Below are 25,795 nucleotides of genomic sequence, written 5' to 3'. Positions count from 1 at the left end.
TATGGCGTTATAATATTATATTCACTACATGCATGAAGTTCATGATTGTATTGCAATGAAAGCATCAAGTTTCTTCAACATTTATAAATGATATTTTGATACATTTGCGTCCTAACAAGTGTGAAATGTATATTTCTCAACATAATGTGTTACTTTATCTTTTTGCATGTCTTTGGTTTTATTTTTACTTCGAAGTGTGTATAGTTTTAAAGATATTCTAATTGTTTTCAAAAAGAAAAAAAAAAAGATGCAAAAATAACTTAAACAAAGTCTGCTCTCTTGTGATAGAAGTACTTTTGCTTTTTTAAAACATTTTTCTCTTTCAAATCTTTAAATTAAGTTTTATTTAGCCAAACCGCACACTTGGTATCGGCTATGATAAAAACAAAAGGTTTTTGTATTGTTTGTAGTAATCAGAAGAACAAAAAACTACGTCTTACATTTTTTGAAAATTTTGGAGGAAATTTCAATACACACAATGCGGTAGCACTTTCCACAAATGTGCTTGCTTTTAACGCATTTTCTTCTGAAGACATATAAGGACAATATTTTTGAAGGCTTTACCTGCTGAAACAACGACATGATTTATTAAAAATTATTTAAGATTGCGCTTTTATAAATTTTGAAATTAAACAGAAATATGAATTTGGCTATTTGTATGCCCTTTTTTGTTTACAGCTTTTAAATGTTTTGGGTCCTTATTCATTCTTGGCTTTTAAACATTCGGCTTTGAGCGTTCTTGATAAATTTTAATTCGAAAAAACCGCTTCGGACGCATGAAATTTATACCGTGTTGTTTTAATTTTGTCATGCAAAGAGAATAAAGCATCCACAACCTTCTTGAATTGGTTAGAAACCCTTAGACTCATTCGTTTCTAAGTGCATGCTCAAATAGCTTTGATTCATTCAGATTAAGTGTCCAGTTCCGGTTCATCTGGCTCGGGCTTTTAAGCAAGGACATACAATAACAATGTTTAACAGAAATAGCAGTCAAGTAAATTTCAATAATAAATCATCGTTATGCCATGGAGGCAGCAAAGTCTACTGATGAACATGGGAACTTAGAAAACGAACAAGATGCTTTCAGAGTGACAGCAAATCATTTTTTTACATTCATTTGTGTCCTGCCATTTTTCAATATCACAAGGACATTAACTCCCGGATGGTAAAATTGACAATCATCAATATTGAACTTGACCTCCATTGTCACCAGTAACAACATATTAAAATTTGAAAAGCTTCGGTTGAACGGTTCTTGAGTAAATGCAAGAACACTGTTTGACAACTGTTTGATTGCCCGCCCGCAGTACATCACTAAATGAATAACCGATTTTTTTCGGAAATCCGACTAAAAAACATTGTTAGAATATTGCGTATAGTATCTGAGAAACACACAATACCATCAAAACTAAGCATTGAACAATGAAATGAGGTCAATGTCAAATGAAACGTATCAGCAGATATACACATCTTACTCTCATTCGCAAAATCCGAGAAAAAGACTGAAAGCGAGGTCAAGGAAAAATGAAACCTCCTATACTTACATGCATACCATCAACTATCAAAACACGAAATAAAATTTCTTTACACAATAAATAGTGTCTGATTATTGTACTGGTATCTGAAAAGCAAACCAAACAACAAACACTTAATATTGACCAATAAACCATGTAATGATAAGATGAAACCTGTCAGACAGACATGGATCCTTAACAATAATATCATATTCAAAATATTGTTTGCTTATTGATTTTAGTATTATTTTAGAAAATGACATACTCATAAAAACTTAACATTGGGTGAAGGACCATGAACATATGGCGAAGGACAGACAAACCTTGTCTAACAAGCTTGTCTACCCGAGACAAATTCACAAACAAAACATTGTTAGAATATTGCTTATAGTATCTGAAAAACACACTATACCACCAATCAAAAATAAGCATTGAACAATGAACAATGAAATATAGTGACCGTATTACTGATAGTATCAGAGATATAGGCAAAACTACAAAAACTAAAAATAGAACAACGAACCAAGAGCATGACAACACAAACATATGAATTCTGACAGACAGACATTCATACCTTATAAGCATTCCAATTACCAAATATAGTAGACCTATAACTTATAGAATCTGAGAAATAGACAAAACATGAAAAAACATAAGATTGGCTACTGAACGATGAAAATAACCTAACAAGTAGTTCATACACCAAATATAGTAGACCCATTATTTATAGTAACTGAGAAACGTTTAATCACGTAAACTCTACCTTGATTCATTAATCCATACAATCATAATGTGAGTATTTTTAACAAGACATCATGGAGATGGGGGCCATCTCCGTGGGCCCGCTGTAAATAACGTGTGGTAAACAAATTGTATTTTTACCAAATGACATGCATGGGGTTGTCAACTGAAACAAAGGTTTTTGACATTGACCTTTGACCAGAAATTTGGACATACATTACATGCATTATGACACACTCCATGATGTTCGTTAATATACATGTCAAGCATAAACTTTAAAATCATAAAGGTTCTCAAGATATAGAGCAGACACGATCTTTACCATAGGACATGGGGTTGTCAATTGAAATCAGTTTTTTACCTTGACCTACATGTATGGCAAAGGAAGTTGTACATACAATATAATAAACCCTCTGGTGTTGGTTTATATATATGTCAAGTATAAACTCTGAAATCACAACGGTTCTCAAGATATAGAACGGACACGATATTTACCATAGGACATGGAGTTGACAACTGAAACCAGTTTTTGACCTCGAGCTTTGACCTAAGAAGTTGTACACACATTAAGAAACAACCTCTGGTGTTGGTTTATATACATGTCAAGTACAAAGTATGAAATTCTAACGGTGTTTTGTAGATAAACAGCGGACACAATTTGTTACAGACGGACAGACATATAACTAAAGGACTACCCGACACTAGGCGTGGCCCTTATTACAAAACACTATAAGTTTTTCATCAAACAGTCAATGAACCTTGATAATTAGGTCAACGAAAATGAACATAGTACAGACGGAAACTTTTTTACATGAGGTATCTGAATAAAAGGTATGAAACATCCAGGTATTCTACCTTCTGAAATGAAGCTTCATACCAATAGTTTACACTGTCGCCACTGCTGGATTATCATCACTCTCATTGTGCAAATTTCATAGCTGATGAATAAAACATCAAGATTACCTCTGGTAAGATGGATCCTGATGGTGAGTTATCAACGTCTTACAATAATTTCATACATTAGATATAATTGACCTTTTCCTTAAAGTATTTTATGACAGAAACTAGAAAACAATTTTGCCTTATCTGACAGCATATGCATATTACAAAGAGTTCATATACCAAATATAGTTATCACAAACACATAATTAGTGAGATATTCAAGAGACAACAACAATATATAATTCTTTTTAAACAATTGCTGAACCATGAAGATAAGGACAATGGACATATGAGAGACTGACACTTCGTAACATAAAGTATTGGCATATTAGATATGACACATCTATATCTTCTAGCGTATGCAATCTAAAGCTTTTTACAAATGGTTTAAGCCATCGATCCCATCGTCTTCTGATAAGCATCTATATGACTTCAACTTCATTTTAAACATAGACCTAAGGATCATCCATTAATTCATACCTTTCTATCACTGACTTAAAATCTTACAGACACATGGCTGAATAGAATAAGAGAAAAGTTTCTAAAAAAGGAAAATACTTGTCAGGTTTTTGATAACGAAAAGCATTGCTAATGTTAGTATTCATACTAGCATGAAACATATTTTAAACTAGAATATATCTACTTAATTTAAAATGTATGTCTACAGAAGAAAAAAAACTTAAAACTAAACCCACCAATGTCTATTTAAATTTCGAAAATAAGCAAAATGACAAAACAAGGAAACGTTGGTAATTAAAAGGCAAAAACTCCTATAAGAAGAAGCTTGAACATACCTGTCCTAATGAACGGTTTGTAGATATTTTTATTCTCCAAGTTATGCCTTTTCAGATTTTCTTTATTTAAAACATCTTTTAAAATATAAAACACACCATGAATTTTACCGATATGTTTTATGCTTAGCCTTGGCAGCCATGTTGATTGGCAGACAGGATTATTCAACACATTTGTTTAATAATGCACAATAAGGATGATGATATAGTGAAGTTTGGTTCCAATTGGCCAAGTTTTTTCACAGGAGAAGATTTTTGTAAAAGTTGACAGATAACTGACTACGGAAGGATAACTTTGATGACAGACTGTAGGTGATCAGAAAATGCCTTTGGGCAAGGTGAGTGAAAAAAAGCATTTATAATTTTGAAAACAAAGATAATTTATAAACTCTTTATTACCTGTCATTAAATAATCCTCCATATAATAATATAATTCTCTACTCACCTATAAATATCCACATCATTTAAATCATTTTGCTTTACAGTGTGTACTCATATTTCTCTATACTTGTATAAAATTTTTGAAAGCAACACTAACCCACTTTAAAAATAAAAACAAATGGTAAATACATTAATAATTATAGAACAGAAAGTGTTATCTAACCTATGCTGTGTACCTGCATGTTCATGGGAAATAGCTATTCAGGTATCATTCAAAATGACTTAAAATGACTTTAGCCATATTAAATTGTCTGTGTATATTCTTGAAAAACTTTTTCATTTCATTGTTAAAAAAAACAAGAATGTATGTTTTGTCATGCTATTTGTACCCCAACTAGTTATTCAAAGTATAGGGGGAAAATCATGTAAATGATATCCCAGAAAAGCGCACACATGCTATAACGCATCACTCATACATGTAGTGAGTAGTTTATTAGTATATGAGAAACATATTTTGTTGTACGAATGGATGAACAGACAGACAGACAGACAGACAGGTAGACAGCTTTTAAGACCCCACTTCCAGGGTAAGGGTGTATTATAGAGGAAAAAAATATTTAAATTTGAGCACAAATTTACAAAAACCTATACCAGAATATAAGAGCTAGATACAAAAAAGTATGGCTGTCATTTTGAAATACAAGGTATGTTGAATAAAAAACATTTCTCAGTTTCAAATAAGTAACTTTAAAACTGTAAAGTAGATATTCATTTCTTATTTGACATGCTTGAAGGGCCAATCCATTTAAAAGATTAAATTTTTGCATATTTTTTACTTCTGTTTCTAATCATCCTTAATATCAAATTTATTTGATCAGATATTATAATAATTTTACTTTACTTACACAATTTTGAAAATATTCTTCTTTACAATCTTTAAATTGACAGTTTACATAGACATAATCATAAGCATACTCTATCATACATTTATATATGACAAACAAAAAAAACAAATAATAACAAATTAGTTGTGAAACTAACTTTAGGTAATACATAATAAAGGATGCATCACATTGATAATTTTAACCAGATACGGAACAAAAAAAAATCATAAAAATGAACACACACAAACATAAATGACACATTGGAACTTTATTTTAATCAAACATATCAATAAAAAAGAGAAATCATAACACTAAAAGTAATATATATAACAGAATGTTACCCCCATTTATAAAAAACTGATCAATACCATCATGACCATTTTTATTTATACTTTTAAAAATAAGAGAAAAATGCTAAACAAATAATAAAGCAACTAACATAAAGAACAATAAATTACCAATAAGATTTTTTAATGATAAAAAGTGTCAAGAGGGACAAAAGACTGATTAAAGAAAACAAAATATTATATGATCAACTCAATTTAAAAACTTAAAAAAATTATAATCAAATTATAAAAAAACAAAAAACAAAAAACAAATTCCTTTTGAAATTTACAATTATTGATCTTCAAAAGCTTCATTATTTCCTCCAGCATTTTATAATATTTTTTTCTATAAGTTATTGTATATAATAAGTTACTGTGAACCAACTATAAACTTATTGAGGGATTTGACTTCCCTAGAGTACAAAAATATTTTGAATATAAATCGTTAAAAATTTGTCAAACATGGATTTTCTCTTTTATATAAGAGTTAAATTTTCTGAACATAAATTGTTGTGAAGTCAACTGAAAAGTGCAAAAAACAGCAAAATTTAATAGGTTTACATAGTACAGTTGTATATTGACAAACACCTAGGATGTTTAAAAATCTATAAATATTATTCAATATCTTAGTCCAAGACTGACATGAATTTTGTATCAATCACCAATCTACAGTGGACAGTCTACTTATAATCTAATAATATATGTTAGGGATCATAGATTTATTCTTACGAGGAAGCTCTGAGCATGCTCAGAGGATGCTCGGAGCTTTTTAAGTAGGCTCTTCTCAGCAGTTTATGTGACAATAATTATCATGATCCATTAAGATGTCAATCAAATCTATAGCACTTTTATAATATAAGGAAAGTAAAGCATTATAGAGGAAGCTCCATTAACACCTGTGTAAACATCTGGTCTATTCAAACAAATCTTGCATTAATTTTACAAAACTATAAAATAGATGAGAAATTCTTCAATATTACTATACAATGCTTGGTATCAAGTTTTCACAGATGGTTATTGATTTATAACTATACTACCAAAACATAGTACATTGAGTTTCATGTGAATTCAGGGTTGATCTTTTTTTATATTCCATTTAATTTGACAGTTGTTTGGAATTAACCCTCCATTTCATTGCAGACAAGTTTATTGAGTCGTAAACATGTATCTTGGGTGATTCAAAGCAATAAAAATATACTATATTCTACAGGGAAAAAAGGGGGAGAGAATTTGATTGGTTAACTTCTGGTGATGTTTACTTTCTTATATGCATTAAAAAGTTATGCTATATTTTCACTGTAGTACAGGACAGGATAAAACTTTATTTAAGTCGAGTATTTCTTTATTTAAAACATAGATAAATTCTGCACATTTTTTTTGAAATATAACAATCATGACAATTTAAGACTTATAGGGGAAAATAATTATACTCATGCCAAGTATTTCTTTATTTAAAACAAAGCTAAATCTGCACAATTAAAAAAAAATGCCAAGTAAAGAGAGACGTACTAGAGGGAAAACCATGGTGGTATTACCCCCTCAAACCAGGCTTCCACTAATGAATTACAATTTTTCTTAAAGTAGCCATAATTTTCTATAAAAGAACTTAGTTTGCTATTTAAAAAAAACATATTACCATTGTTTAGTTAGGGGCATTATTTAAACAAGTAATTTTCAAACTTACCTATACAAGTTATGTTGAAAACGAGGCTGTTTCAAATATTACTTCTATATCATGAATAAGTAAATTCTGTTAATATTATTTGTATAGGTGTCCATTCATACAGGTTTTACTAGCTTTAACAAATTTTCACAGACATCTGGTTTTTTCCCCATGAAATATACTGATAAAACTATTTAAATCCTCAACAAGCACTAATTGCTTTTCTGATGCCACACTTCTTGGTCAAAGATTGGCCTCTTGGGGCTATTAAAATATCATTTCCCCTTAAAATCTTAGAGATCGACAGTTATAACTAGATATGGAACCTTTAATTAAGACTTGAAGTTATTTATAATTTGAATCTTAATCAAAAGAAATTACATATATTCCTTACATTATTGTAAGTACTAAGTTTTTTGAAGTTGTATAAAATAATTTATTAAAAACAAAAAATACTTATAAAAGTGACTAAAACAAATAACTTGTTTAGTATCACCACCTGACTGTTGTTTGTGTCTTGATAATTTTTATGTAGCATGTTATATAATATAAACTATCTTTAAATCATATCATCTAATTATAAAATTTGAGAATTTTTTTATTATAAAAAAAGGAATGATTATTAAATATAATAAGAAAATATTTAAATGACTTTTACTTTTTGTGGAGACTTGAGATTTCTTTCCAAGCATTACACAGCACTGTTGAAGTAATTCTAATCTATTTTATAGTTTTATAAAATTTCATGCAAAATGTATTTGAATACACCAGATGTTTACACAGGTGTTAATGGAGCTTCCTCTATAATGCTCTACTTTCCTTATCACAGAAGTGGTGTAGATTTGATTGACATCTTAATGCATCATGATAATTATTGTCACATTAACTGCTGAGAAGAGCCTACTTAAAAAGCTCCGAGCATCCTCCGAGCATGCTCAGAGCTTCCTCATAAGAATAAATCTATGATCCCTTAATGTGTCCTTTAAATTCAAAATAACAGTGATTCAGTCAGGACCTAGATTTAACTTATCAAAATAAAAGTAAATCATGTCTTGTAATATGGCTTCAATACATCAAGAATCTTGCTTTTAAACATACTATTTTTTGCTATTCCTAAGTCTTTCAGTCTTTGACAACTAAGATGTGAATTGAATGGTCTAGAGGCTCCAGGTGAACGCTTTTTGTCTGGTTGAATATGATCTGAAGGAAGACTGAAAACCTCTGCCATTACTAAAGCCATGTCATATTTAGTCATATTTTCATCACCACTCCAATGATATACCCCTTTAATACTTTTATCCTGAAGAAAAAACAAATATGAAAATAAATAAAACAAAATAAATATAAAATCAATTACAGTACCATTTTCAATTGGGTTATCAACATTATTTATAAGTATATCTATTGAAGTAAAAAAAATATGGATAAATGTGTAAACATGGTTAACTTTACCACTGATATGAATATAAGGAGATGTGGTATGATTGCCAACGAGACAACTTTCCACCAGAGACCAAATCAAATGAATGTATGTACTGTAACTAAAAGTCATTGTATTGCCCTCTCTATTAGTAAACCCATACAATAGAGTCGGCTATATATTAGAGGCCTTGACATGAATACATGTGTTCATTTCACATGACAACATGAGTTCATCTCACATGACATAAGTGTCTGGTATGACCTTTATTGGTGATATGCTCCTGATAAATGTTTAGAATGTACCAAAAAAACATTTGAGAGTATCAAAACCATAAAGAACCTGAACAGAAATGCTTAAGAATTGCAAATTTAAAATTGAAAGACAATAACATAACATGTTTGTCCCCCACTCCTGGGGAATTGATTAAAAAAAATCACAAAATTATCATTACGGTAATTAAAGAAAATACTCTTACAACGAACATACCATAATTCCAAGTACAGTGTAATATCTAACATTTAGAAACATTACCATAATTGATGAATATTATGTCTTGCTAAACAATGTTGCCCAATACACAAATTTTTCCCTATTCCATCTGTCTATAGTGGATAGCCAATCAATGTCTTCTCAAATGTATACTTTTTCTCTAAATTTATAGAAATATTAATACAAAAGCTTGTATCAAAATTGTCAATTCGAAAGTATGCAGGAATTGGAAGTTTTGACAACCAGTTTTTGCCGGCTGTTCCCCTGTGTACAGGAATAAAAACCAAAAATCTTTTTTATCTGTAGTGTATATTACTTTGTGAACCAGTCAAAACACCAAGAACAAATCAGTGCAAACATTTACTAAAATATAATAACACTTAATCAAAACTGTGCAAAAAACAATGCCACTGTGAAACGTAATTCACCTCCAGTTGTAAATTTTCCATTGTTGAAGCCATTGCCTTTCCTTGAGAAGAATTTTCAGCAGGTGAATCCATTCCCACTGGTTTATCACTTTTGGTTGTTCCCATTGCCTTCTCAAAGTATTCTTCTAACTGTTTTGCCATTTTATAAATCTCAGTATCTGGTTCACTGTATAGAAAGCAGTTTTGGTAGAGAAGTCGCATGTCACCACTAAATTCGTCTACTGATCTGTAGAGACAACATTCCAAATTATTCTAAAAAAAAAAACATGGTCAAAGAATAAATGATAAAAAAGGATGACGACTTAACATCCAGTGGCAAATTAAATGCATATTTAGGACCAGAACATGATAATATGATATGAATATAAATCCTGCTTTGTACTTGTTTGACAAGATGAATTTTCAACGTGGTTGTTCACAAGGTTACAGTCCACAAGGAGACATTGTTCATTACCGGTTAATAAGTTAAATAAAATTTTAGAGGATTGCAACACAATTTCATATAGCAGTCCTAAGTATGAAATCGTTCAAATTATAATGGCATATTGTTATTCTAAACTGTTTCCCAAAATTGATCGCCCTGAAGATCATAAAAAACAGTTTATTAAAATAAAGTATGTCAATAAAGGTTTTGATTTTGTAAATATTGCCGGTATTTTTAACGACCATTCTGTTGAAGAACAAATTCCGGGATATTTTGATAATACTGAGCTCCCTCTTATTTGTTATATTTACAAGAAATCTACCCGGAAATTTGTGTTTAATTATAGCCAATTGTGTAAAGATGTTAATATCAGTGAAAATACACCTACTTCATGTAATTCACTACAAACCAGTAAAAGTCTGAAATGGCCTATATCTGTACTCGACTGTACTGATTTTTACTCGACCAGTCTGAATTGGTCTGAAATTTACTTGATAATACTCGACTGTAGTCTGAACCATACTTAACAGTCTGAACTTGTACTCGACCAGTACTTAACTATTTTATACGCGTCTGAACCATGCTCTACCTAGTCTGAACCATGCTCGACCTAGTCTGAACCATACTCGACCTAGTCTGAACCATACTCGACCTAGTCTGAACCATACTCGACCAAGTCTTAACCAACCTAGACCTATTTTTTGTATCTATCTATTGTATTTCATCAATTTAGGAACTGTTTTTAACAACAGCTATTTCCCCTGGCTAGAAATTTGAACAACAATTTGAAATTAAAAATGTATTCAATATAGCATTGAAACCCAAAATTCACAATAAACAGAATATAACTTCATCACCATATTCATCAACACTAATCTTATATACATACATATATATCACCTTTAAAATAAAAATAAAACAAGCTGATCAAATAATCTCAAAACTGAATGTGACTAATATTTTTAATGTTATTCAAAATTTTTTGAATGTTTCAGATATATTTTATGGTTACTGGACAATTTTCACCATTAACTTAAGCCTCGTATAGATTTATGGTGTCACTTGAGTTTAGTTAATAATGCAGTGAACATTTTTTTTAATAAAATATATATAGAATAGCATATAAAGCAACTTAATGAATTTAAAAAATGACACCTTTGTTTTGTTAAACCAAGAATTTAATATAATCATGATAATAGAACTTCCATAGTAGTCCTGTGATAAACTTTTAAAAAAGGAAATGTGTTCCAAAGTTACAGTAAAAATTTATTTCAATTAAGTTTAAATAATTTTTGTCAAAATTAAAGACATGGCATACAAGAAGCACTTTAATAAGGTTTAATTACCTCAGTACATGTGTGTTTTACAGGTAAAAAGAAAGCCGTATTTTTCTTAAACTCGTGTACTACTTATCTAGTGAATTCCAAAGGCCTTGCGATTTAAGTTTCACAGGATGTTGCAATTTTGAATGAATGTTATTTACAATTTAATACTCTCTGACCAGGTGTGATCTTTTTCATGAGTTTGCCCCAAGCAGGAGATATTACTTTATACTTCACCACTAATCAGAAGAACAATTTTATTAATTTCTTTAATTTTTATCCCTTTTTGATTTATATTGTATATAATATATCCCAAATTATAATAATAGATATATTTCTAAAATAAGGTTAAACAATTTCAGTGACTTTTTTATACGACTGCAGTCGTATATTGGTATGACGTTGGCGTCGTCGTCGTCGTCCGGCGTCGTCCTGTGTCGTCCGAAGACACATTGGTTTTCGCACTCTAACTTTAGTTTAAGTGAATGGATCTCTATGAAATTTTACCATAAGGTTCAATACCACAAAAGGAAGGTTGGGATAGATTTTGGGGGTTATGGTACCAACAGTTAAGGAATTAGGGGCCAAAAAGGGGCCAAAAATAAGCATTTTGTAACTTCCAGACATAACTTGTGTGTTAGTGTATGGATCTCTCTGACATTGTACCACAAGGTTCCATATCACAAAGGGAATGCTGGGATTGATTTTGGGGGTAATTGCCTCAAAATATTAGGAATTAGGGGCAAAAAAAGGGGCAAAAACAAGCATTTTTCTAGTTTCATGACAATAACTTGTGTGAAAGTGTATGGATCTTTCTGAAAATGTACTACAAGGTTTCATATCACAAAGGGAAAGCTGGAATTGAGTTTGGGGGTAATTGCCTGAAACATTTAGGAATAAGGGGCCAAAAAGGGGCCAAAAATAAGCATTTTTCTAGTTTCCAGACAATAACTTGTGTTCAAGTGTATGGATCTCTCTGAAATTGTACCACAAGGTTCCATATCACACAGGGAATGCTGGGATTGATTTTGGGGGTAATTGCCTCAAAATTTTAGGAATTAAGGGCAAAAAAAGGGGCAAAAAACAAGCATGTTTCTAGTTTCATGACAATAACTTGTGTGTTAGTGTTTAGATATTTCTGAAATTGTACTACAAGGTTCCATATCACAAAGGGAAAGCTGGAATTGAGTTTGGGGGAATTGCCCGAAAAGTTTAGGAATTGGGGGCCAAAAAGGGGCCAAAAAACACATTTTTCTAGTTTCCAGACAATAACTTGTGTTCAAGTGTATGGATCTCTCTGAAATTGTACTGCAAGGTACCATACCACAAAGGGAAGGCTTGGATTGAGTTTGGGGGTGATGAATCATAAGGGGGTTCAAAAAATTTGGGGGAGGATTTTTTTTTTTTTCCTTTTTTTTCTTTTTTTCCTTTTTTTTTTCTTTTGAAATTTTCAATTTTAAGTTGGTTATTTCTGATTTATATTTAAAAGCAAATAATAATGATATGGTAGGAGATACACACCAAACAGGATGTGTAAATTATTATATAATAAGTATTGTGCAATAGCAAGAAATTTTCAATTGCACAGTATTGCACAATAGCAAGAAATCTTCAATTGCACAGTATTGCGCAATAGCAAGAAATCTTCAATTGCACAGTATTGCGCAATAGCAAGAAATATCCAATAGCACAATATTGCGCAATAGCAAGAAATTGTCAATTGTGCAGTATTGCGCAATAGCAAGAAATATTCAATTGCACAGTATTGTGCAAAAGAAGATACTTCGTATAAATTGCTTATTTCTTGACCAATTTCAATGGGGTTTTATTCTTGAATTCTTGGGGTTCTTTAATATGCTGAATCTGAATGCTGAATAAGTTTTTGGATTTTGGGCCCCGTTTTTAAATTGGTCCACATTGAGGTCCAAAGGGTCCAAAATTAAACTTTGTTTGATTTCATCAAAAATTGATTTAATGGGGTTCTTTGATATGCCGAATCTAACCGTGTATTTAGATTCTTAATTTTTGGTTCTGTTTTCAAATTGGTCTACATTAAGGTCCAGAGGGTCCAAAATTAAACTAAGTTTGATTTTAACAAAAATTGAATTCTTAGGGTTCTTTGATATGCTGAATCTAAACATGTATTTAGATTTTTGATTATGGGCCCAGTTTTCAAGTTTTGGTCCAAATCGGGGTCCAAAATTAAACTTTGTTTGATTTCAACAAAAATTGAATATATGGGGTTCTTTGATATGCTGAATCTAACCATGTCTTTAGATTTTTGATTTTTGGGCCCGGTTATCAACTTTGTCCACATTGAGGTCAAAAGGGTCCAAAATTAAACTTTGTTTGATTTCATCAAAAATTGAATTCTTGGGGTTCTTTGATATGCTGAATCTAACCATGTATTTAGATTTTGGATATTGGACCATAATAGGTGAATGTCCAATTTAAATTTTTTTAGTTCTTAGACCACATTCATTCTGTGTCAGAAACCTATGCTGTGTCAAATCTTTAATCACAATCCAAATTCAGAGCTGTATCAAGCTTGAATGTTGTGTCCATACTTGCCCCAACTGTTCAGGGTTCGACCTCTGCGGTCGTATCAAGCTGGGCCCTGCGGAGCATTTTATTGGCTGTTGTTACCTCATTAAAAAGATAATTATATAACTATTGTACATTTTTTGTATGTAACAATGAAACCTTCATGTATGTAGTTTTTATTTAGGAATTTAGGAAAATTAATTTAAAAAAAAAACACATGCCAAACAAGAAGCACCTTAATAAGGTTTAATTACCCTCAGTATAGGTGTGGTTTTTAGGTAAAAGAAAATCTTTTTTTTAACAAAACTCTAAAACTTTAAAATTAATATAATTAAATTATTATATAAGAATAATTTGATTTAACTATCTCTATTCGATAAATCTGAGAATCATGTAAGAATGTAAAAATCTGTTTTTATAATATATCTTTATTTTATTGTGGCTGTTGTCATGTCAGTTAAAAAGAAATTTATTTTAACAGTTAAAATTAAATTAAATTTAGAAAAAGTAGAGGTTATTTGGTCAAGTATGGTTCAGACTGGTCGAGTATTGTTCAGACCTTTGGTCGAGTATGGTTTAGACTGAAAAAAATAGGTCGAGTACAGGTCGAGAATGGGTTAAGACTGTTTCAGACTGGTCGAGTAATAGTTCAGACTATTTTCAATGGCAAAGATAAGGGTCAAGTACAAATCAGTACAGAGTATGGTTAAGACTGGGGTCGAGTAATGTTGAGTAAAATTCAGACCAATTCAGACTGGTCGAGTAAAAATCAGTACAGTCAAGTACAGATATAGGCCATTTCAGACTTTTACTGGTTTGTAGTGATTGCAGTAATTCCGAATACATTTATGGACCCATTTCCCATGTTATAACAGGAGATCTTAAATACATCGTTCAAGACCGAGAGTTAAAATCATTCCTCAGTAAAGGACCTAAATATCGCCCCCCGTCAATTATTAATTGGAATGAGTGTCGTAATATCATCCACGACTCACTCCATACTTACTGTTTGAAATGGATAAAACGGGAAAAAGCTGACAAAAAATCTTTGGACTCTTTTTTTAATTCAGTAATGAACATAGTTGATATACGTATTCAACATTTTAAAGAACATTTTACTCTTAACAATAACCACAATAAACCTATTTCTCGTATCAAACATAAACTAAAAGAACTAGCCAAGGAATTTGTTTTTGTCCCGGCCGATAAAGCTGCTAATAATATTATTATTGTTTGACGTAAATTTTACATTGAGGTTCTGAAAAAAGAAATCACCAATTCACCAACATTCCAACTGACTCCATTTTCAATAAACGACATCTGTAACAAACATAAACTTTTAGCTACCGCTTTACAAGCAGAACCAAATACAATGAGAGTCCCAACTATGTATTGGCTTCCGAAGCTACACAAAACACCTTACAAATATAGATTTATTTCGTCTTCAAGCCATTGTTCCACTACTAAATTGTCTATTCTTCTTACCAGTACACTTGGTACAATCAAAAACCTGATAATAAATTGTTCAAATAAGGCCTTCGAAAATAGTGGAATTAATTACTTTTGGAGTGTCAAGAACTCGTTGGAAGTACTTGATAAATTACATGCATATATTGGTGATTTTGAATCTGTTCAAAGTTTTGATTTTTCTACCCTATATACCACATTGCCTCACATTCTCATTAAGAAAAAATTCACACACCTAATTAAATGGGCATTTAAAAAGTCAGAATGTGAATATATATGTTCAAACTCTTTTAGGTCATTTTTTAGTAGCAATAAACAAAAAAACTATGTCAATTGGACATGCTTTGATACTATATATGCCCTTGAATTTTTACTAGATAACATTTTTGTTCGCTTTGGAGATTCCTTATATCGTCAGGTTATCGGAATTCTAATGGGGACTAACTGTGCGCCACTTATTGCGGACCTTTTTTTGTATTGCTATGAGTTACAATTTATGACAAAAATCAGCAAAGACCCATCGAAACAACATCTGATACACAAATTTAATAATACTTTTAGATATTTGGATGATATTTTGGCTCTCAATAATGACGACTTCAGTATGTATACTAAAGAAATTTATCCTGTTGAACTTACTTTAAATAAAGCTAATACTAACAATGACCACTGCCCTTTCCTCGATCTTGATATCTATATCATTAATGGAAAGCTTAATACTAAAATATATGATAAAAGAGATGATTTTTCATTTCCTATCGGTAATTATCCATTTTTAGATGGTGACGTTCCCTTGTCACCATCTTACGGTGTTTATATATCTCAACTTGTACGATTCGCTCGTGTATGTAACAATGTTTTAGATTTTAACGAGAGAAATTTATGTATTACTGAAAAATTATTACACCAGGGTTTTCGATATCACAAACTAGTCAAAACATTTACTAAATTTTATCATCGGTATAAGGACATCATTCGTAAATATAGCTCAACATGCAGACTTCTTATACGTTCAGGTATTTCACATCCAATTTTTTATGGAAATATTCTTTATAAAGCACAAAAATGTCAGTATTCACCTCTGAAGCTAACAAAACCTTAAAATAGACTTATTAAGAAGGGATATAGTTACGATACTGTTGTCAGGTCATTAAAGATTGCATATTTTGGCGTTAATATTGATTCACTTATAGGGTCTTTGCATCGGCACTAAACACATTTATTTAAAAACCAGTTGTTGGCATGACACGGGTTATGTTCTTCTCATATATGTTATGATGGTATGATACTAAACCCCTAACGGGAAGGATTGTGCCTGATATTCATATGATGAAGACATAATCTTTCAATCAGTTTAATTGAAGTCTGGAGCTGGCATGTCAGTTAACTGCTAGTAGTCTGTTGTTATTATGTATTATTGTCATTTTGTTTATTTTCTTTGGTTACATCTTCTGACATCAGACTCGGACTTCTCTTGAACTGAATTTTAATGTGCGTATTGTAATGCGTTTACTTTTCTAAATTGGCTAGAGGTATAGGGGGAGGGTTGAGATCTCATAAACATGTTTAACCCCGCCGCATTTTTGCGCCTGTCCCAAGTCAGGAGCCTCTAGCCTTGTTAGTCTTGTATTATTTTTAATTTTAGTTTCTTGTGTACAATTTGGAGTTAAGTATGGCGTTCATTATCACTGAACTAGTATATAAATTTGTTTAGGGGCCAACTGAAGGACGCCTCCGGGTGCGGGAATTTCTCGCTGCATTGAAGACCTGTTGGTGACCTTCTGCTGTTGTCTGTTCTATGGTCGGGTTGTTGTCTCTTTGACACATTCCCCATTTCCATTCTCAATTTTATGTCACCTTTTCCAGGACAGATTATTTTGAAACGATACTAACCCGTCTTTGCCTTTACTGCCTAATGCTGAGTGTTTGGCAGCGAACAGGCAATTACCAATTTTCAAGTCTTTGGTTTGACCCAGCTTGGGATCAACCAACATCCTCCAACACTCCAGGTAGGCACACTACCAAGAAATCTCTGAGGCGGTTAAATTATTAAAAAAAATACACTACAAGACACTCTTAAGTTGCCTTAATATCAATATTGGGTCTCAAAAATCAAAAAATGAGAAAACAAAAATAATTCAATTAAAAAGAAATGTGCACTCTAAAAATCCAGTGTATCTAAAAGTACACAACTATCAAAGCTAAGTTAGTTTGTTTGTCAGCTTAACCATGAAATTAATATCCTTGTTTAATATTATTGATACAGTATTAAGTATATTACATAAGCTAATCCGGGTATAGGAAACACAATTATGACTTATTAACATCTTATGGCCAGTTTGTTTCTATTTTTACAATAGCTATTTGTGAATTTTTAGTATACATAATAACAAGCCAACTGTAATAATCAAACATGTCAAGAAGATTTAGTTTAAAATGAAATATGTTGTACAAAGTCTCATAAGGAAGTACACCACTAATTCATGGCACCATTGCTTTCTATGTTAAATTTCATTAAATTCAAGCAGACACAGCTCTTTTGTTTTAATTTCAAATAGAGTGACAATCATTGCATGTCAAAGCAACACTTTATGGTGTCTTTTACTGAAAAAAATCAACATACCTTTGATGGCATATAAGAAAGAACTGGTTCCCGGAACTTCGGATGTACCAAAACAGGTACTTCAGATCTGACAAACAGGTAAAATGTACCCTCTTTTTTAAATTTCATGCATTTTTTTTATTATTCAAAATTTTAAGTTAAAAAGTGTTCTACAATGATCACCAGTCATTCCCCTTTCATTTGATACCGAAATTACCTAAATATTCTACATATTTTGAAAGTTACACCCATCCCTAGGAACTATTTTGTGTTAAATATGTACTACTTTCTGGTATGTGCTTCCTGAACGGGCCCAATAGTTATCAAAGGTACCAGGATTATAATTTAATACGCCAGACGCGCGTTTCGTCTTCATAAGACTCATCAGTGATGCTCAGATCAAAATAGTTATAAAGCCAAACAAGTACAAAGTTGAAGAGCATTGAGGACCCAAAATTCCTAAAAGTTGTGCCAAATACGGCTAAGGTAATCTATTCCTGGGATAAGAAAATCCTTAGTTTTTTCGAAAAATTCTAAGTTTTGTAACAGGAAATTTATAAAAATGACCATATAATTGATATTCATGTCAACACTGAAGTGCTGACTACTGGGCTGGTGATACCCTCGGGGACGAAACGTCCACCAGCAGTGGCATCGACCCAGTGGTCCCAAATTAGTGGTGTTAAACCATAACTTTTTATTTCTCTCATACAGTCCCTGTAACGTAAAAGTTAACACTTTTTTCATTCGGGAATCGTACGTACAGCGTTCGGGAATCGTTCGTATAGAGTTCGGTCATCGTTCGTACATCATTCGTATGGCGTCCGTACAACGTTCGGTCAGCGTTCGTTCATCGTTCGTTCATTGTATGGTAAATGCCATCGTTTAGGGTTTTGTATATCGTATGGTTTATGGTATCGTTAAGCGTTTTATTTGTCGTATGGTACATGGTATGGTTTGGCGTTTAGCGTTTCGTTTATCGTATGGTATATGATATCATTAAGCGTTTCATCTATCGTATGGTATATCGTTTTGTTAAGCGTCTGCTATATGTTAGGGTTTTATTTTAGAAAGATATTTCAATTATTATTTTGAGTTAAAATAATTTTATATAAAAAGATGCGGGATTAAAAAAAAAACATTTATTAGTTTGGATTGATTGAAAGTTGGTTGCGTACTGTGTATACCAAACAACCAAACGAATGTCCCCGCTTTGGCAAGAATTTTACCGCCAGCCGTAAGAAAACCTTTCATTTATATCCTTTTGTCCCCTTTTGGACTATATTAGATTTGAAAGATTGGATTGGAAACATTTCACTTGTTAATTAAAGCAAATAAGTTATCTTATTTATTATATATTTTGTTTCATACTAATTGTTTCATACGTTTAGCAATGCAATAAACTTACTTTAAATGTACTATAACTTAATGTAGATTTCGAACTGTATACCATGTCTTACCGATAGAAAAAAAATCTGCAACTTATATCATTATGGAATACCCTGCTATATAAAACGAAGGGGGAAATATTTCCTTCCATCACATTTTGACATGAATAACAGGAGACCAAATACCGCAAAATAAGTCTCTCTCTTTCTCTCTCTCTCCTCCACCAAATATTTCCTTGAAACAGTAAATTATATATAATGTTCTATAAATGAGGCTTGATATGAGAAACACGTTTTATATCTAATGTATTTAAAAAAAGACAAGACATCCATGGTATTTGTTCCCCTCAATGTCAGAGTCTGATATAAACCGAAAATTGCCAGGGATATATATAAATTAGTTGAAGACTTCTATGGTACCAGCGTCGCTTGTGATTCCTGTTGTCGGTGTTAAAACTGTCATTTTGACTGTAAAAAGTGCTTAAGTCCATGTATGTGTAAAATACAGAATTAAAAATATAACTCTCACCGTTTTTTCTATTTCTTTGTTTTAGAGGTAAGTTTCTGTCCAAGTTTCACCAATTTTAACGCAAATCATTTACCTTAAATAACCAAAATTGTATTCTAAAAGTTGTTGACTTGTTCTTTGTGCGAATACATGAAATATTTGTCACTGGACGTTATGCATGCAATTGATGATCAAATACAAATCTACAGTATTTATAAACATACTGCAATTGTATATCACTACAAACCAGTAAAAGTCTGAAATGGCCTATATCTGTACTCGACTGTACTGATTTTTACTCGACCAGTCTGAATTGGTCTGAAATTTACTTGATAATACTCGACTGTGGTCTGAACCATACTTAACAGTCTGAACTTGTACTCGACCCTTACTCGACCAGTACTTAACCATTTTATACGCGTCTGAACCATGCTCGACCTAGTCTGAACCATGCTCGACCTAGTCTGAACCATACTCGACCTTGTCTGAACCATACTCGACATAGTCTGAACCATACTCGACCAAGTCTTAACCAACCTAGACCTATTTTTTGTATCTATCTATTGTATTTCATCAATTTAGGAACTGTTTTTAACAACAGCTATTTCCCCTGGCTAGAAATTTGAACAACAATTTGAAATTAAAAATGTATTCAATATAGCATTGCAACCAAAATTTCACAATAAACATAATATAACTTCATCACCATATTCATCAACACTTACATACATACATATATATCACCTTTAAAATTGAAATAAAACAAGCTGATCAAATAATCTCAAAACTGAATTGTGACTAATATTTTCAATGTTATTCAAAATTTTTTGAATGTTTCAGATATATTTTATGGTTACTGGACAATTTTCACCATTAACTTAAGCCTCGTATAGATTTATGGTGTCAGTTGAGTTTAGTTAATAATGCAGTGAACATTTTTTTATTAAAATATATATAAAATAGCATATAAAGCATCTTTAAGTTAATAAATTTAAAAAATGACACCTTTGTTTTGTTAAACCAAGAATTTAATATAATCATGATAATAGAACTTCCATAGTAATCCTGTGATAAACTTTTAAAAAAGGAAATGTGTTCCAAAGTTACAGTAAAAATTTATTTCAATTAAATTTAAATAATTTTTGTCAAAATTAAAGACATGGCATACAAGAAGCACTTTAATAAGGTTTAATTACCTCAGTACATGTGTGTTTTACAGGTAAAAAGAAAGCCCTATTTTTCTTAAACTCGTGTATTACTTATCTAGTGAATTCAAAAGGCCTTGCGATTTAAGTTTCACAGGATGTTGCAATTTTGAATGAATGTTATTTAGAATTTAATACTCTCTGACCAGGTGTGATCTTTTTCATGAGTTTGCCCCGAGCAGGAGGTATTACTTTATACTTCACCACTAATCAGAAGAACAATTTTATTAATTTCTTTAATTTTTATCCCTTTTTGATATATATTGTATATAATATATCCCAAATTATAATAATAGATATCTTTCTAAAATAAGGTTAAACAATTTCAGTGATTTTGTTGGCTGTTGTTACCTCATTAAAAAGATAATTATATAACTATTGTACATTTTTGGTATGTTACCATGAAACCTATGTAGTTTTTATTTAGGAGTTTAGGAAAATTAATTTAGATAAAAAACACATGCCAAACAAGAAGCACCTTAATAATGTTTAATTACCCTCAGTATAGGTGTGGTTTTTAGGTAAAAGAATTTTATTTTTTAACAAAACTCTAAAACTTTAAAATTAATATAATTAAATTATTATATAAGATAATTTGATTGAACTATCTCTATTCGATAAATCTGAGAATCATGTAAGAATGTAAAAATCTGTTTTATAATTTATCTTTATTTTATTGTGGCTGTTGTCATGTCAGTTAAAAAGAAATTTATTTTAACAGTTAAAATTTAGAAAAAGTAGAGGTTATTTGGTCAAGTATGGTTCAGACTGGTCGAGTATTGTTCAGACCTTTGGTCGAGTATGGTTTAGACTGAAAAAATAGGTCGAGTACAGGTCGAGAATGGGTTAAGACTGTTTCAGACTGGTCGAGTAATAGTTCAGACTATTTTCAATGCCATAGATAAGGGTCAAGTACAAATCAGTACAGTCGAGTATGGTTAAGACTGGGGTCGAGTAATGTCAAGTAAAATTCAGACCAATTCAGACTGGTCGAGTAAAAATCAGTACAGTCGAGTACAGATATAGGCCATTTCAGACTTTTACTGGTTTGTAGTGTATATGAAAGAGACTAAATAATATGAGTTTTATTTTTTTTTTACGCATATTTGAAGGTTCGAAATAATCAGTTCTACAAATGGTTGTTACTGAAAGACTTAAAATTTTACAAATATCACATGCCTCTATGAAATTTCATATCGACGCACGAAACTATTTCCTTTTATCGTGCATATCTCATTTTCCGATTCACTTAAGGTTTTCAACGATCTTCTTACAGTCTTGTTCATTACATTCTAAAATTAAAATCCTACACAAATTGCCAAAACTTTTATTCTCGGGCTAGACAGCGTTAAAGATGAATACTGATTTCTTAGTGTACACACGGTGTTTTGAAGGCCGATATCCAATTTTGCTGAAAAAGAATTAATTTCCACCGCAACTTAATTACGCCAATTCTTTTTTTTTTTTTTTACATCACTTTATTTTAAAAACTGCAGCATTCATTCGCGCCAATAAAACAAGCATTTAGGTGCGCAAATGTTATAGACTTATATTTTTGTTTGCAAATTGTTGTTCTTAGTGCACTGAGGAGGTCCTTTGCGGTATTTATACGGACAAGTAGAAATACTGCAAAGGGCCTCCTTAGTGCAATAAGAACAAAATATTGCACTAAGGACCTGATGGAATGATAGAATTGACACAAAAAACATGGCTTATAGAAGGAGACTTTCTAAAAGTACATAATTTCTCATATCTTTAGTAATTAAAAAAGTTATTTTATGTTTTATTGACACGCGCCACCCTCCGCTGATTGTCACCTGTGTAATCGATAGAAATTCATGTTCGTTCAACCTCGACCCGTTTTGAATCCGCTTGTATTTAACATTATATGATATTTCAATTTTCTCTGATTTTTTTCGTCTGTTTGTTACTGTCGTATTTCTTTTGTTTTTCTGTCTGTTATTTTTTTTTTCGTTCAATGTAATAATGTTTGTTCTACTATTTTTTTTATTTTTGTTCCTTTTAATTTCTCTCGCTTGTTTGTAAACTTCACTTTTTTGCTATTTCTTTATTAAAAAATATTTTAGAATGTATAAACTTGTTTACCAGCACATTAGATACACATGTTCAAATTATAACAGTTTATTACATTTTTGTCGAGCCTACGACTTTTGTCGCAAAAGCGGAACATAGCGATCTGTGTCGGCTAGCGACATCCACATATTCACCCTGTGGTTAAAGTTTTTGAAATTTTAATTACTTTCTTAAACTATCCAGGATTTCTACCAACAAAAGAATGTTTATGATCATAATGTTGTAGAATAAGTCGTATATATTTATGAATGGACTAAGTTTATCAACCAGCTAACATTATTTTCACTCTGTGGTTAAAAGTTTTAAATTTTTCAAAAACTTTCTTAAACTATCCTGGATTTGTATGTGTGGCACGTGCTGATTACAAAGTCATTTAACTTCAAAATAATAAAATCTATTCACACCAAACTTAATATTTATGAGTTATATACGCATATATTCTTTTATCCATGTTCTTTGTGATCTTAAAACACCGTTTTAGTGTCCTTAGTGCAAACACGTTGGTCTTAGTGCACTGAGAAGTCCTTTGCGGTATTTCTGCACACCGTTTTAATCTAAGAGCTAGTATTTTATGTCTCTGATGCATGTATGTGATCTTATTCAAAGTTTAAAATGATTGTGCACGAGTCATCTGTAAACAGCCTTGCAAAATATGATTTAACAGCGCGCATTATGTTTCCATCTAATTTCTCCTTTTTCTCTATAAAATCTTCATAACCACGACAGGTTTCGGGCTCTCTATCAGACCACATCTTTTTAAAGAAAAATCAGACATCCTTTGAAGTGAGTATTCTAATGTTTCGTGTAATTAGGTTAATCATTTAGAGGTACATATGGCACCATTAAGTTCCATTTATTGGCGCAATTCATATTATAAGAAAAGAAGAGATGGGCGAGATTCAAACCTTTTCAATATGATGGTACATGTAGCTGGCATAAATTACACTTAACCGTTCTGATAAACCAGTAAATTCTTCGCCCGGGATATGCATTTGACATAAATCTTCCTTCAGTAACTTTACAATACACAGCCGTGTCATTTCCGTATATTGTACAGTCATGTAGATAGGACGTGTGATACATGTATATACACCAGAGATACCCATTCAAGTGAATTTTATCTTTTAAAAGAACTCCATATCGGGTAACATTAAATATACATAAACATAAAATTACAATTAAAAAAAAATTATAATAATAAGTTCAAAAGGTGCTTTATTAAATGCATATAGGTACGTATTGGTAAACTTATGTTATTACTTTATTTCATGTATCTTTTTTGTCTTCTTTTTTGGCTTCAATTACTTAATTTTTTCTAATTGACTTATTCGTAAATCGAAAAACGCACAAACTTAAATAGAATCATATGGCTTGAATGATTTCTCCAACTCAAAACTATTTATAGCTGCATCTTAAATTTTATTTTTCTCCTTGGGTTGCTTTTCCATTAATTGACGTTTACGCCATATTCTTTTTTTCGGTATTTGTAAAAAGCCACTCATCGATCAATTTCACAAGAACTCTAATACTCGTAAGTCATGAACATTGAAGATTAACTTTCTATCAATTTTTTGTATAAGTACAAAGGTAAAATAAATGAAACACTTTTAAGCTGTTTAAATCATGCAGTGAATTTTGAAAATATGGTTTTAAAAAACCGGGTGTTTCTGTTTAATACTTTTCTTTCCCTTTTCTTGATAATTAGAACACGTGCCACTGGTTAATATAGAACTAGTCAACCATGAATAATCCCAAACAACAATTTTTTGATTGGTTTGTCATACTTGCTTATCAATATGTAGCCTTGCAAATAATTAAAAAAAAACAACATTTAATTTATAAAACTTAGGACTAAAATTTAAGTATTTTATATGGGATGTTGAAGTTTCCAGAACATAGAAAGTACACAAGTAAATCTATTAGTACATTGGTCTATAAAAATGTTTTTGAGGTCCATTTTACAAAACATTGTTTAAGAATTTAGTGTTTTCTTATTCATTCTGACATCTGTGTCCCTGGATCTGAACAAGAAATTGTGAGGACGTTATGCTTATCAGTTTACCTTTCAAATGATTTTTCAACAGAATGTTATCTATATAAAATTTTAAACTTTTTGTTTTTCGATGCGAAAATAAAATGGCCCTAAAGCTAAACGCATCGTCAAATGTATAATGGAAGGTGATAAACACTTTAGAATGTACACCATCTGCTGGTTCTTTTTACCTGGACACAGATCTTATTACGTAATAAGTACGAATGTAAAATTATCGATTTGGTATATTCAGTCGAATATACACGGTATCTCTGAACTGGGGTTTTTAAGATATTTTGATCTGACAATGTATGCAAATGTATTTGTGCTTTATGTATAAAAAAATGCATTTAACCATTTTATTTTGAAAACATCTTTAAAATGTGTTGACTTTGAGCATATATATATTTTCAATCCTGAGACAAATCACTGATTTCCAATTATAGACCAATCTCATTATTATCAGCAGTGGGAAAAGTATATGAAAAGATTGTATTTAAAAATGTATGTAATCACTTAATTAGTTATATTTCAAATATACAAGAAAGCGTTTTTGTTTCAAGTTTATATTCGCCTTTTCATAATACAAATGCAAGACTTCCACAAGGCTCTGTATTAGGGTCCCTA

At 31.2% G+C, this 25,795-nt stretch overlaps 1 protein-coding gene across 1 annotated transcript in view; it reads right to left on the bottom strand.

The window, feature by feature from the left end:
* Positions 1-8,270: 8,270 nt before the first annotated feature.
* Positions 8,271-25,795, bottom strand: part of LOC127716011 (methionine adenosyltransferase 2 subunit beta-like) — a 35,513-nt gene continuing 17,988 nt past the window's right edge. Inside the window, exon 6 of the mRNA XM_052222124.1 lies at positions 8,271-8,542. Coding sequence (XP_052078084.1) covers positions 8,288-8,542 — 255 coding nt within the window. The 3' untranslated portion in view covers positions 8,271-8,287. The remainder of the gene's footprint in view (positions 8,543-25,795) is intronic.

Source organism: Mytilus californianus, unplaced genomic scaffold, assembly GCF_021869535.1.
Source record: "Mytilus californianus isolate M0D057914Y unplaced genomic scaffold, xbMytCali1.0.p SCAF_9, whole genome shotgun sequence".
In the NCBI taxonomy this organism is placed as follows: domain Eukaryota; kingdom Metazoa; phylum Mollusca; class Bivalvia; order Mytilida; family Mytilidae; genus Mytilus; species Mytilus californianus.
Note: the sequence above shows the minus strand (reverse complement) of the source record. Positions and strands in the feature narration are given on the sequence as shown.